The sequence below is a fragment of the Protopterus annectens genome, chromosome 2.part2 (assembly GCF_019279795.1).
Source record: "Protopterus annectens isolate FY-2018-M chromosome 2.part2, PAN1.0, whole genome shotgun sequence".
In the NCBI taxonomy this organism is placed as follows: domain Eukaryota; kingdom Metazoa; phylum Chordata; order Ceratodontiformes; family Protopteridae; genus Protopterus; species Protopterus annectens.
Window position 1 is genome coordinate 808,899,171 of NC_056730.1, and position 14,768 is coordinate 808,913,938.

Below are 14,768 nucleotides of genomic sequence, written 5' to 3' on the forward strand. Positions count from 1 at the left end.
TCTTGAGATTTTCATTATCCAATTTTATGTAGTGTTAAAAAGCATCAACAAAACTAGCCTGTTGCATCTCAAGCAAGCTGTTAAATGCTACAGTGTGAGTTGTGTATTTTGTAATAAATGCTTAGTTTTACTGTTTACCCTCATAATGGTACTTCATTGAAAATTACAGTTTTCTTAACTAAACATGTTTGTCAGTATTTTGGAGATAATGAAATGTCACTTTATTGATAAAGTGTCTGTCCATATAAATTGTAATTTCATTTGTATGTAGACAGTGACCGTCTCCCCCCCCCCTTCTTTTTCTTTTCCAAACTAAAGTGTTTATGCGTTGCCAGTTGAGCAAGTTGCAAAAGGGTCAGCTGACGGATGAATGGTTCCCTTTAAGTTCCCACATTCCACTGAAAGGAATTGAACCTGGGTCATTACGAGTTCGAGCACGACACTCTATGGAGAAAATCATGCCAGAAGACGAGTATAACGAGTTTAAAGAGGTACAGAAATAGTACGCATTTTCCTTTGAAACATTTCAGTTGTGACTGATCATAGGTTATGCGCTGTACAGTTAAGACAAACTAAGAAATGAAATAGAAATAACAAAGAGGTACATTTGAGAAAGACCTGAGTTACTTGTAATTTTAATTGCTTGACATATGAAAGAGCCTAGGTTTGAATGTCTGAATGTGGGGTTTTGTTTAGAGGTTATGCATAATTTTTAAGAAACATGTTTAATCTCTTGGGTACCAGTTGAGTTTCCTTTAGCACAAGTGGAACAAGATTCATAAAAGTGTAAATATATTACTGTCTTAATTGCAGTTCTTGTGCAGAAAGAATTTGTTAGTCATATAACTTTCTAAGTGTAGCGTATTATAAACAACCTAAATGAGATTACCATTTTGTATTGTCACAGCAAAGGTTGTTTAAAGTTTGCAATGGATGTCATACTATTTCACTTCTAATCAGAGTGGAAATCAAGATGGAAGAACATGTCAGTCTCGGGGCCTTTGTGACCTGCTTTAGTCATTTGTGCATAGAACTTGTTAACACAAAATGTGTTTGCAGTAGTCTGGCTGCAGGTAGAGCTGTACAGGTAAGTGGAATGTGGAACAATGAGCGAGTCAACAGTTTGGGAGGACCGTATGATGTTTGGCAGTATGCGTCCATTGATTGTTTCTCCTGTACTTTTGTTTGCGTAACTGGTCTTCCTGTTTAACTGTACGTATGACTTTTCATCTAAAAGTGAGTGGCCATTCCACTTTTATCTTTGCTGTAGGCAACAGTTGTGTTAGTCTACTCATAGAAATACAGATTTATATTATTCTATTACATATTTATTTATTTTATTCAGTGGCAGTTTTGTGACTCAGTCATCTTAGTTAAGTGACCCAGAGCAGTTTTCTCCCACTCTTTTTACCCACCTTTCCAATATTGTTGTACTGACACTTAAAGATCAAAGTCACTAGGTTTTTCCATCTGACTAGAGAGATGGTAAAGTGCTGAGAGACATCCAAGAAACATGAAAGGGATGTTTCTTTTTTCTGTCTAAACTGTCCAGTGGAAAAACTGTTTTGCAGTGATCAAGCCCATAGATGCATGAACACATGCATGCTTGTGCCTGTGGTAGAAGGGTTGCCCTATTCCTTAGTCAACTGCATCCTGACCTCCAGGGGTCAGTGTCACAGTGCATAAATCTGTTACCCTTCCATAGGATAGCATCTTCAGCTTATCTTTCCACCCATCCTCCTCCTCTGATACCTGAGATGCTCATTTAATTCAGGTTGCGAGAAGAGTAGTCGGGAAACTTAGCTCATGTAGTTATCAGTAGTGTTCAGTAGCTACAACATGTTTCATCATTGCAGCTAAGCTTGTATAATGTAATACATGTACGTGAGTCCCCAAGTTATTGTCAGATCTACTTTTTTTTCCAATAAATTTGTTAATGACCCTTATACTCAGTGAAAATATTGAAGTGTTATAAAATTTACTTGCTCTTCTTTGTCAAGAGCACACCTCATTTTCTTTGGTTTGTTTGGACATTTTTGGCAGGTCTGTATAAAGTTGTATGTGCAGTCCATGGATTGTTTGCTACTGATATGTGTAGTGCTTAGCTCTTTAGTCCTGATACCTCTAAATTGCTGTTGGTATTTTCTGCCAACTGTAACTTCTGTTTGTGTTTAGAAATCCCACTCTTAGTCTCCATAATATAATATAATGTAATGTAATATAATATAATATGTAAAAAAGGGGCCATTCTAAACTGTTAAATAATTTGAACAAAGCAAAATAAAACAGGCAATAACACAGCTATAAAATATTTAAAGAAAAAACAAGCTATGTTAAGTTGTCTATCTCGCCTTCATTCTTGCTGGATGGGTTCGGAGCCGACCTCGGCTCCGACTCGGCCACTCTAAAAGCTCGAGAGTTGGTTCCACCGGCTCGAGACTCCCCTTATATCCCACAATGCTAGGCGAGAGTTACCTCAGATCTCGTTTGCCGCTACAGCTATCGAGGTGTTGGTTTCCTACCGGTTCTTGGTAAGTGACTTTTCTTGTGAAGTTAGTCTATTAAAACCCCTTTAATTTTAATATTTTTACTTATTTCCCTTAGTTTAGAGGAATTCTTATCCTCTTTCTTAAAAATTCCTGTTTTTTTCCCTCAAGAACTTTAAGTTCTTCCCTTGGGCCTACAGGCCTTTTTTCTTTCCCTAGTGGAGTGTGTGTGTTATTTTTCTTATTTTAAAAACCTAGTTAGTGGTTTATTATAATTTAAACTAGACAGGGTGTAATTAGTGTGTTTGTGACTGTGTGTGTGATTACACCTTTTAAGATGTCTAAAGAAGCAAAGGTCTCGATTCAAGAAGTGTGATGCGTGCTGTCAGAAAATGTCTCTGACAGACGCTCACACTTCTTGTGTCTACTGTCTGGGACCTTTGCACCTGCAGGACTCCTGTGCTGTGTGCCATGGCTTCAGCCCCAGGGTCCTGCAGGAAAGAAAAATAAGTTAATTTTAAGGGGCTTACTCAAGCCAGAGGATTCCCTTTCTGTATCTACAGGGAAGCCCTCTAAGGCATCTAGGTCTTCGGCTCCGACAACTGAGCCGAGACCTAAGGTTTCTAAGCCTCTGTCTACATCGGCTCCGGCTGGAGCCGATGAGTCTCAGTCCACAGTTTCTGTGGTTCCCTCGGCTCCGGCTGGAGCCGAGGTATTAGAAATTCCCGTGTCGGCTCAGACCAGACCTTCGGAGCCGACAACTAGGAAGAGGTCCAGGTCACCATCCCTTGGCTCCGTTCATTCGGCTCCAGGATCTCCCCTGCTGTCTGAACGGAGCCAAAGATCTCACTCCTCTAGGTCATCGAGGCTGTCGGATCATGACCTTCAGAGGGTAGTGAGTCGACTTCTTAAGTCCGAGGCACTGGCCCAGATGCTTCAGAGCCCGACTCATCAGTCGATGCCTGCCCGGTCCATCAATATATTCCTCCTTCGACTCTCTTGAGCTCGGGCGGGTCGCGTCGGAACCGAGACTGTGATAGCGTCGGAGCCGATACAATTGTCTTCGGCTCCGTCGTCGGCTCCGATTTCTTCCTTGGAAGAATCTCGGCGCCGGACTTCCCTCGTCGGCTCCGAGGGGGTGAGTGGCATCGGACCCTTGTCCGACCCCCCTCTCCCTCTCGGTGCTTCGGCGCTGGTGAGTTCGGCTCCGACATCGGCCTCGGAGCCATCACTGTCGGTGCCGAGGGGGGTTCTTAGCTTCTCGGAGCGGGGACCTCTGGCTTTGCCTGACAGGGGTGCATTCGAGGTCATGCGGAGTGTGTTAGAGCCTGGCTCTACTCCACAGTCGGCTCCGTCCGCCCCTCCCTCTACGGTGCCTCAGGTCAAGTCGACTCACTCCCTCATCCCGGACCGCAGAGAGCCAGCTCCTCAGGAACCCCTGTGGGATTTCATCCTCTCTCGAGGCCTCTCCTGATTTGGCAGAAGAGCCCCCACGGAAGAGGAAGTGTAAGAGGAAACACATTGACTCACCTGAGTCCATCACGCCTGACACAGATTTAGATGATTCTGAGGGTTCCCCGTTCCCCTTCTGAAGATGTCTCATTTGCAGACATTCTAGAGATCCTGAAGCAGAGGGGAAATTGGCCAGCCCTCAACCCTTCGGAGGATGAATCTGTGTATCTTGAGGCGTTTGGCTCTCGCCCTTCCACCTCCTGGGTGTCCCCCTTTGACCCCCTCATGCAGGTGGTTGCTAAGAAGGCATGGACGGCTCCTGATTCAGTGGACCCCACTCCCAGGAGACCCTCCAAGTTCATTACGGCACCAGCAGACAAACAGTTCTTGACGAAAGGAGTCTCTGTGGATGCTATGGTGGTAGCTGCTGCCACTAAGAAGGAGCTAGCTGATCCTTCAGTACCTGTCCATCCACCTAACAAGGAATCTAGGTCCATGGACAGGTACGGAAGCGGATGTTCTCGTCAGCGACATTTACCATGCGTTCGCTGAACTACCTATGCCATTTTACTCGTCTTCAAAGGGACTTGATCAAGGAAGCGAGTGAAATGTTAAAGGACCCTACATCTGCGGGTTTTCAAGATAAGATGAACACGCAGCTGGCTACCCTTAACTCCATAACCAACTCCTCCATGCGCCTTCTTTCTTACGCGGCTGATGGAGCGAGTAGAGCGGCAGGGACAGGTGTGGCCTTACGTAGGCATGCCTGGATGCGGCTATGCAATTTTGGCGACCCCTTCAAGACGTCTTTCACTAACTCCCCGTTTGATGGATCATCTCTCTTTGGTCCTCAAGTGAAAGAAACCTTGACTAGGTGCGAAACTGATGGCAAGAGCCTTTCTGCCGTCGGAGTCCGTTTTTCTACTCCTTCTAGGCCTTACCCCAAAGGCCAGAAAGGTGGAAAGATGTGGTTCCGTAAACAATCTCAAGGGACTTAGCCTGGCGACAGAGTCGTTTCCCGCCAGAGGCAGAGGCGGGAATAACAATGGTAGACGCCGCCCTAGGGGCAGGGGGGGTCCGCACAACCAGGGCAATCGCGAAACCTTCTCTGACAAGCCCTTTCAGCATCCCTGAGGTGTTGCCCGCCTGCCCACCTTCGAGGCAGTCGGGAAGATTGTCACTGTACCCAGAAGCCTGGCTATCCCTGACTCAAGACAAATGGGTACAGTCCATCATTTCTGAAGGCTATTCTATCCCCTTTCTTCGCATTCCAAATCAATCAAAAAAATCCCTTCCAGATGTTCCACCCGCTCAAAGGGATCTAGCGGTTTTGGAGATTTCAAAACTGCTTGCAAAAAGAGCAATTCAGCCAGTTCCAGCAGACCAGCAAGGATCCGGAATCTACTCAAGGTTCTTTTTAGTTCCAAAGAAAACAGGGGACTGGAGACCAATTTTGGATCTCAGTGTCTTGAACAGATCAGTCAAGAAAACAAGATTTCGGATGGTCACGCTGCAGTCCATCCTTCCCCTATTGGGAAAAGGAAACTGGATGTGCTCTATAGACCTTCAGGATGCGTACTATCACATAAAAATGAACAGACGCTCCAGAAGATTCCTCCGCTTCAGGCTGGGAACCAGTCATTTTCAGTTCAGGGCCCTGCCCTTTGGTCTCACCACTGCCCCCCGGGTGTTTACCAAATCCATGGCAGTGGTAGCTTCTCACCTGAGACGACAAGGATTCCAGGTGTTTCCATATTTGGACGACTGGCTCCTCACAGCTCCCACCAAGCATCTCCTTCTGATGGCCAGGGATTACACTTTTCGCATTTGTCAAAAGCTAGGCATTTCAATAAATTGCGAAAAGTCTGTTTTGTCACCTTGTCGTGCTATTACTTTCATAGGCGCAAATCTAGACACAGTAGACATGTCTGCGAGACTAACACATCAGAGAATAACAGACATTCACAAACTGGTCTCACTCCTTTTCAACAACAACAGAATCAAAGCCAGGTTAGTTCTGAAAGTGTTGGGAATTATGGCGGCCATACCTCTGCTTCCATTAGCCAGATTCCACATGCGGATCCTTCAATGGATGCTCTTTACACAATGGTCATACCAGCAACTTCCAATGTCTCACACCATTATGATCACGCAGGCGTGCAAAAATCATCTCATGTGGTGGATGTCTTCCCCTCAGCTCTTGTTGGGAAGACCCTTTGTTCCACCCTCCGGTTGCTACTCTGACAACGGATGCCTCCCTGATCGGGTGGGGGGGGCATTATCAGGGCAGGACGGTCCAGGGCACATGGCAACCAAACGAATGCCACTTGCACATAAATGTTCTGGAGATGAGAGCAGTGCTTTTAGCGTTGCAAGCCCTTCAAGACTCTCTTCCCTTGGGAGCGATTGCAATCCAGACAGACAATATGTCTGTAGTGTGGTACATCAACAAACAAGGCGGAACCAGGTCATACCCCTGTGTCGAGAAGCACTCAGATTGTGGCAATGGGCGATTTCTTCTCAGCGGTTTCTGATAGCAACGCACATCCCGGAAGTCCAATCAAATTGGACAAGTTGAGCAGAGCTATCCTCATGCCTCACGAGTGGTCTCTGAAAGACTCTGTTGTGAGAGAAATTTTCCTCAAGTGGGGTCAGCCTTGCTGCGATCTTTTGCTACTCCCCAAAACAGCAAGTGCAGAGAATATTTCACTCTATTCCCTTTACCAGGCCAACCCAGCAGAGACGCTCTAGTCCAAGTTTGGCCCGGGGACTTCTGTATGCATTTCCTCCTTCCCACTAATCTCTCAAGTGATACAGAAAGCTATCGCTCAGAAGGCCTCATTGATCCTCATTGCTCCGTACTGGCCTCGACAGGTGTGGTTCCCCTTTCTACATCAATTTCTATTGAGCGACCGTGGCATCTGGACCTAGTTCCAGATCTTTTGATCCATCAATCGGGTCAGTTACATCGCTCCCTCCCTCTCTGAACCTCACTGCTTGGTTCCTCCAGTTCCAACCTTAGCCAGGCTCCTCAATTATCTCACTCCGTTCGAGATATTTTGATAGCTTCCCATAAATCTTCCACTCGGAAGATTTATTTGAGTAAGTGGAAACGCTTCACATATTGGGCTCAAGGAAGGGACATAGATCCTTTCACTGCTTCCATCCAAATAGTCCTTGATTTTCTAGCTGAACTCTTCCATGCAGGTTCATCTCCCTCTACTCTTAAAGTTCAATTGGCAGCTATTTCTAACTTTCATGTGGGTATTTCTGAATCTGCCTTAATGTCCCACAAGCTTTGCAAAGCATTTTTGAAAGGAGTTTTTCTTCTCAGACCTCCTATAAGAAATCCTCCTTCTCCTTGGGACCTAAATTTAGTTCTTACTTCTTTGATTCTACCCCCTTTCGAACCTGCAGCATCCTGTTCTTTAAAATTGCTATCATGGAAGACTCTCTTTCTGGTAGCTATTACTTCAGCTAGAAGAGTTTCAGAGCTTCAAGCACTCAGCTGTCGACCTCCTTATCTATTGTTTCATAAGGACAGAGTATCCTTACGAACTAACCCGTCCTTTTGCCTAAGGTGGTCTCGGCGTCAAATCTAAATCAAAGCATTGACCTCCCTGTCTTTTTCCAGAATATTCCAATAGGTCTGAACAAAAATTACACTGCCTGGATGTTCATCGTCAATTGAGGTACTACTTGGATAGAACAAAACAATTCAGAAAATCTGATCAGCTGTTTGTCTCCTATGCGGAAAGCAGAAAGGGACTTTCAGTTTCAAAGGTATCATTATCCAGATGGCTAACATCTTTGATTTCCCTTGTATATGAAATTAGACACCAAAACTGCCTAATAAACCTAAGGCCCATTCCACCAGAGCTTTGGCTACTTCTTTAGCCTTCCAAGACAGACTGCCTATTGACACCATTTGTGCAGCGGCTACTTGGGCTACTCCTCACACTTTCATTTCTCATTATAAGTTGGACTTAGCTTCTAGGCATAGAGCTAACTTTGGTTCCACTGTTCTCAGGAGTCTGTTCCGTTAGGCCACCCGGGACAAGGTGCTAGGGACGGTCCCATCCAGCAAGAATGAAGGCGAGATAGACAACTTAACATATAGAAGTTATGTTCTTACCATAACGTTCCATGTTAGTTGTCTTCTTCTCGCCTTCTTCTTGTGTCCCACCCTCCTTCCCCCTGGCCTGGACAGACCTAGAGGAGTTGTGATTGTGACCTCTCTTTCTACCACCTCTTTCTTAGGCATATGCTGTTGTGCATATTTCCTGGATCAGGATGTAGGTCACCCTTCTTTCTTCCTGTTGTTAGAGGTGGACTCTGTTAGAGTTATTCTGTTACTATTATAAGCTGGGGTTAGCTTACAAACGAGATCTGAGGTAACTCTTCGCCTAGCATTGTGGGATATAAGGGGAGCCTCGAGCCGGTGGAACCAACTCTCGAGCTTTATGAGTGGCCGAGTCGGAGCCGAGGTCGGCTCCGAACCCATCCAGCAAGAAGAAGGCGAGAAGAAGACAACTAACATGGAACGTTATGATAAGAACATAACTTCTATTTCACTTTTAAAAGTACTTCATCAGGTATAACAAAACATGCCAACCACAAAACATTTAAATAATATGCAATTAATTGATAATTCAATCAGTTATTCAGTTGATCATCCAATCAATGATGTAAACCACGTAACCTTAAAACAGGTTTTAAAGAACATGTTTCATTTAAGCTTGGAGCATTCGGGGTATTAAGATGTACAATCCATTTATATTCGTGATATTCAGTCAAATTCACAATATCACCTCTATGAATTGTCAAATTAGTAGTCTGTAGAACACAAAATTAAAAACTATATACACTGTTCTGAGTGACCAGACAACACAAGGATAGTTCAGACATTCTTCCTCGTAATTTTAGATCTGATATTGTTAATCCTCGTTCATTCCTTACGCATGGGTATCAGTTCCGACCTCGGAACCGAGCCAGCCATTTTCCAAGCTCGTGTCAGCTACAAACCCTCGAGCTAAACTCTTGCCCATAATCCCCCTCTCCCCGTTACCTCAGATTTCGTTTGCCGCATTGCCATTCGGTCGTGTCAAGTTGCTTCTCTTGAGCAAAGTATAGTTATTTGTTGTCAGTATAGTCATTTATATAACTTTTTCTGTCAGAAAAGTTTCTATTTTGTTGTCTCTTACCCTGTCACATTTAGCGACCATATTTTCTTAGGTTTTCTTTTCTTCTCTCTACACCTTTTACCGCAAGGTATTTCTCCCCTACCATCGTTGGTAATCTTCCTTTCTTCGTAACTTCGGGTATTCTTTTTGTACCATTGCTGGTACTTTCTACTATCCCTTTTTTCTATTATGGCAGATGAGAAAGGTAGTCCAGGTTTTAAAAGGTGTTCTGATTGTGGACAAAAATTACCTACATCTGATGCACATTCTTTGTGCGTTTATTGTTTGGGTGCATCCCAGTTATCTGTTGACCCGCCCTGTACTATCTGTGAAAATTTTTTTTAACAGAACCTTGTTAGAAAGGAAAAATAAGTTGTTACTGAAGGGACTTCTTAAATCTCCCTTTTCAGAGGCTATTTCTGGGTCGGAGGCCTAACCCCTCCTAGAGCCCGTAAGAAAATTTTGGATGTTCCTACTAAGGCCAAGTCTTTGCCTTCGTCCCCGGCTGGGGACTCCCGCCAAGCAAAACCTAAAAAGGCTAAAGTTTCCACTCCGCAGCTCACTCAGTCAGCCCCAGTGCTTTCGGTGCCTAGACGTTCGGCACCAAGGCCTTCGGCTCCATCTTGTCCTGTAGCCTTCACTATATCGGCACCAAGGGGCTCCTCTGTTCAGACTATTACGACTACTGTATCAGCACCGACCGCTCAGTCGGCACAGACCCTGACCACCTCGGCTCCGACATCTTACTCTGAACTCATGCCTCAGATATTGGCTCCAATTTTGTCAGTTCCAGCTTCGGTACCGACAACCACTTCTGCACCGATCCTTGTGTCAGTGTAGACCATGACCTCGGCACCAATGACTTCCTCGGTGCAGACACCTGTAGTCCAGTCTCTCTCGGCACCATTGTTCTCGAGGCGGACTAGTGAGGTGGGCACCGAGCTTGTCTCTTCTATGGGCAGGCCTGTTTCTCCCTCAGTCTCTGTGAGGTCCAGTAGAAGCCTTTCCAAACACGATGTGTTGTGTCTTGTGGATCAAGTGCTTTTGGCCAGAGGTATCCCACCCCCCAGGACCTATCCTTCCTTAGGAGGTGATCACCCAATTCCAAAGACCCCTTCTTACTCTCCTCCTTAATTGCCTTTGAAGTACATTGATATAGCACAGTCTTCCCCCTCTGCGGTTCCCTTTATGGATCTCACTAAGGAACCACAGTTGCTACAACCCAGGATGACAGTTGTGACATGCGTAATTTGCTGCTCCGCAGCCATCCGGGGACTCCGAGTCGGCAGGCTAAGCCACTTAGGGGAGGGGTGACCCCTGTCCTGGACACTCACTCCTCTTCAGTTGGACTAGCCTTTCAACTGATGGAGAAGGCTTTCGCTTCTGCTGGCGATACTGGGCTGTCTATCCCCCCGCCCTCCTCTGGTACACTGGTTTCACAAGTCGCACCTAGCGGACACCGGGTGCAAGGGCCTCAGGACATATTTCCACAGGAAACTCCTTTTCCGCTGTCTTCCCCAGCTTCTCCCTCTGAGGAAGTCCACCGGAAAAGTTAATGTAAGAGGAAGCACATGGACTCCATAGAGGAGTCCCTCACTGAAGGTACAGACTTTGATGAGGGGGAAGGATCCCCTCGGTCACCCTCTGAGGTATCCTTCAGTGATATCCTCGAAATCCTTAAACAGAGAGGTGACTGGCAGCCCTCTAATCCAACCTCTGATGAGTCTGTGTTCCTGCAGGCTTTTTGCACCCGGCCCCCTACCTCCTGTGTTACTCCACCTTCTGATGAACTTGTCCAGTGCATCGTGCAGCATGCGTGGAAGGGTCCTGACACCGTTGAGGCTATTCCCCGGAGGCCAGATAAGATTTTGTCCCCTCCTGCTACGGATCCCCATTGGTCAAAAGGTCTTCCTGTAGATGCTGTTGTGGTTGCGGCCGCAACAAAAAAGGATCTGGCGGAAGAAGAAAGCCAGACTGTCCATCCGCCTAACAGAGAGTCCCAGGCCCTGGACAGGATAGGGAAGCGCACCTTTGCATCAGCGACCTTTACTAACAGGTCAAGGAATTATATAGCACACTTTACCAGGCTTCAAAGGGATCTGAATTCCGAGCTCTTTGAAACCTTGGCTGGTGCTGTGTCTGATGAGGTCCGTGACAAAGTGGCCTCTCAGCTGGCCACCATTGAGTCAGTATCTAACTCCTCTATGTGACTATATCTCACGCATCAGAAGGAGCTGCTAGAGTGGCGGGTTGAGCTGTGGTCTTGAGACGACATGCCTGGATGCCCTTGTGCAATTTCGCAAAACCCTTTAAGGCTTCCTTTCTTAATGCTCCCATTGAGGCCTATTTGTTGTTTGCACCCAGAGTTAAAAGCACACTAGCCAGATGTGAACAGGACAGTAAGACCTTTTCTTCCGTAGGTGTCCGTTATTCTTCCCCTCAACGTGCTTTCTCCCGAAACCAAAAGAGTGGGAAGATATGGTTCAAGAAATCTCAGGGTCCTTTCCATGACACACAGGCCGAGTACTCCCCTAGAGGCAGAGAGGGAAACTCACAGGGAAGACACTCCTTTCGGGGCAGAGGGGGTCTGCGTAACCAGGGTTCCAGAGACTCTTTCCCTGGCCAATCCTACCAGCACTCCTGAAGAGCGGCCCAAATCCTTTCCTCTGGAGATGGTTGGGGGTCGTTTCTCCTTGTACCTTTCTGCCTGGCTAATCATCACCATTGATTCCTGGGTACAAAGGATTATAACCAGAGGTTATCATATCCCCTTCGGTATTTGTCCTGTTCCTTCAAAAAACCTTCCCGACGTTCCACCCAGTCAAAGGGAAGAAGCAGCACTAGAGATAGAAAAGCATCTAAGAAAGAGAGTCATCCAAAGAGTCATCCAAATAGTCCCTCCAGACCAGATAGGATCCGGATTCTACTCAAGACTATTTTTGGTGCCAGAGAAAACCGGGGACTGGAGACCAATTTTGGATCTCAGTGTATTGAACAAGTTTGTGAGAATACAATAATTCCAGATGGTCACAATACAGTCTATCCTCCCTCTTTTGGAAAAAGACGATTGGATGTGCTCGATAGATCTTCAAGATGCGTACGACCACATAAAAGTGGACAGGTCATCAAGAAGATTTCTGCACTTCCATGTGGGAGCCAGTCACTACCAGTTGAGAGTACTGCCCTTCGGACTCTCTACAGCCTCCAGAGTGTTCACAAAGTGCATGGCAGTCATCACAGTTCACTTGCTTCAAGGATTCCAGGTGTTTCCATGCCTAGACGACTGGCTCATTTCCGCCCCCACCAGACATCTACTGGAAGAAGCCCTGGCATACTCTCTCCTCGCTGCACAAAGGCTAGGCATAACCATAAACTGGTAAAACTCCAGTCTCTCACCCCATCTCAGTCGACAGAAATTCATAGGGGTTATCTTGGATACAAAGAACTGCAGAGCTGCCATTCAGAGCACAGAATTTTAAGGATAAAGCAATAACTGATTCCAATCCTTTCAAGGGAGAACTCCACTGCTCACTCTGTTCTACAGCTGTTGGGTTCCATGGCAGCCTCCATCACCATTGTCCCCCTGGCCAGGTTTCATATGAGGCTTCTACAATGGCTACTGCTCACCTAATGGTATCCTTTCCAGCATCCTCTTTCAGCCAAGATTTGAGTAACCCACAGGTGCAAACAGGATTTAAATTGGTGGATGACACATCTGTCACAATGGTCTCCCCCCAGCAACCCAAGGTCACAGTGACCATGGACGCCTCCCTGATGGGATGTGGGAGGGGGGCTATGTCAGGGACACACAGTCCAAGGCACTTGGTCCGAACTGGAGGGCCCATCTGCATATAAATGTTCTAGAGCTGAGGGCGGTGCTTCTGGTGTTGCAAGCATTCCATCCCCTGCTGCCGTCTGGGACGATTGCGATTCAATCAGACAACATGGCGGTGGTCTGGTACATCAGCAAACAAGGTGGAACCAAATCTTACTTCCTTTGTCAAGAGGCCATGAGGATATGGCAATAGGTGATGGCTACCAACCGTTTTCTTCTAGCGATGCACATTCCCCGGTAGTTTCAACGTGATAGCAGACAGACTCAGCAGGTGCATTCTACAACCTCATGGGTGGTCCCTGAATACCTTGATAGCGGCGGAGATCTTCCACCGCTGGGGCTGTCCTTGCTGCGACCTCTTTGCATCCCTGACCAACTACAAATGCAGCAACTACTTCCCCCCATTCCCCCTCCGGGACAGTCACCCAGGGGGGCTCTAGTCCACGATTGGCCCTCAGGTTGTCTTTATGCATTCCCACCTTTTCCCCTCATTCCCCAGTTTCTGAAGAAAGCCCATTGGTTGAAGAGCAAGGTGATCCTTATAGCACCATATTGGCCTCATCAGATTTGGTTCCCCTTCCTTTGGCCTCACCTACTAGATTGACCATGGATTCTCCATCCAACCCCGGAGTTGATCTCACATCCACAGAACCTGATTCAGCCCATCTTGAACAGCCTGAAGCTCACAGCTTGGCTACTCCAATTCCCTTGATTGCCAGGCAGAATGATCTTTTCTTACCAGTACGTGACATTCTCATTGCATCTCATAAGTCTTCCACTAGAATTATTTATCTAAGCAAGTGGAAAAGATTTACCTGTTGGCTGAAAGATAAACAAGTAGATCCCTTCTCAGCACCAGTGTCGATAATACTAGACTGTCTGGCCGACCTTTTCCAATCAGGTCTATTGGCCTCTACCATTAGAGTTCATTTGGCTGCAATTTCTAATTTCCATGAGGGTGTCCAAGATTCCTCACTTATGTCTCACAAATTGTGCAAGACCTTCATAAAAGGTGTGAATCATCTGAAGCCACCTTTTAGAGAACATGTTCATTCGTGGGATCTATCATTAGTTCTATAAGCTCTGACAATGCCACCCTTCGAACCAGCTTCTTCTTGCGACCTCAAGTATTTGTCATGGAAAACCTTGTTTTTGGTCGCCATTACTTCTGCCAGATGTATCAGTGTCAAAGGAAAAAACTTCAAAGACCAATACACGTAAGGTTCAGTTAAGGCACTTTAATTTACTTGCAGCAAGGAGACAAAAACATGCAAATACAAGGATTTGTCTAACTACTAACAGGAAGCATGTTCATTCTTATACTATTTTACAAGACATGGCCTTCTAAGCTGACGTAATCAAGCACAACTTTTAGCATTGTTCTATAGCAGATGTTACTTCAGATTTTCTGCTGACATGACTAGATTTATGAGAAACTTTTCAGAAAAACAACCTGGCCTTGGTGACTATTAATCCGTTTACAAGCGTCTGTTGTGCAGTGTTACTTTTCAAGGTACTTTTCTAATACAGATACAAGCAAGTGCTGATTGCAGTTCATATTTTCAAGCAGGCTTTGTACTAATTATCTGTAACTTCTGCAGCTGTGTATTTTCTCATGGCACAGTGGAACTTCTTGTCTAAGTTTCATACAAGTAGTATTGTTCTATTCATTATTTTCCTAATGCAAGTAGAAATCACCTGCTTCTCAGTAAATTTCCAAGGCACAAGCAAGATTTTAGCTAACAGTACAAGGTCAGAAAGCAACTGCAGTTTGTACAGATTTATGCAGTATGAAATAGAATAAATGTGTTA

At 45.8% G+C, this 14,768-nt stretch overlaps 1 protein-coding gene across 1 annotated transcript in view; it reads left to right on the forward strand.

Annotated features, from left to right (window-relative positions):
- RASA1 (RAS p21 protein activator 1) overlaps nucleotides 1-14,768 on the forward strand; it is a 3,076,403-nt gene that overhangs the window by 2,035,566 nt on the left and 1,026,069 nt on the right. The window contains exon 16 of the mRNA XM_044064149.1: nucleotides 319-491. Coding sequence (XP_043920084.1) covers nucleotides 319-491 — 173 coding nt within the window. The remainder of the gene's footprint in view (nucleotides 1-318; nucleotides 492-14,768) is intronic.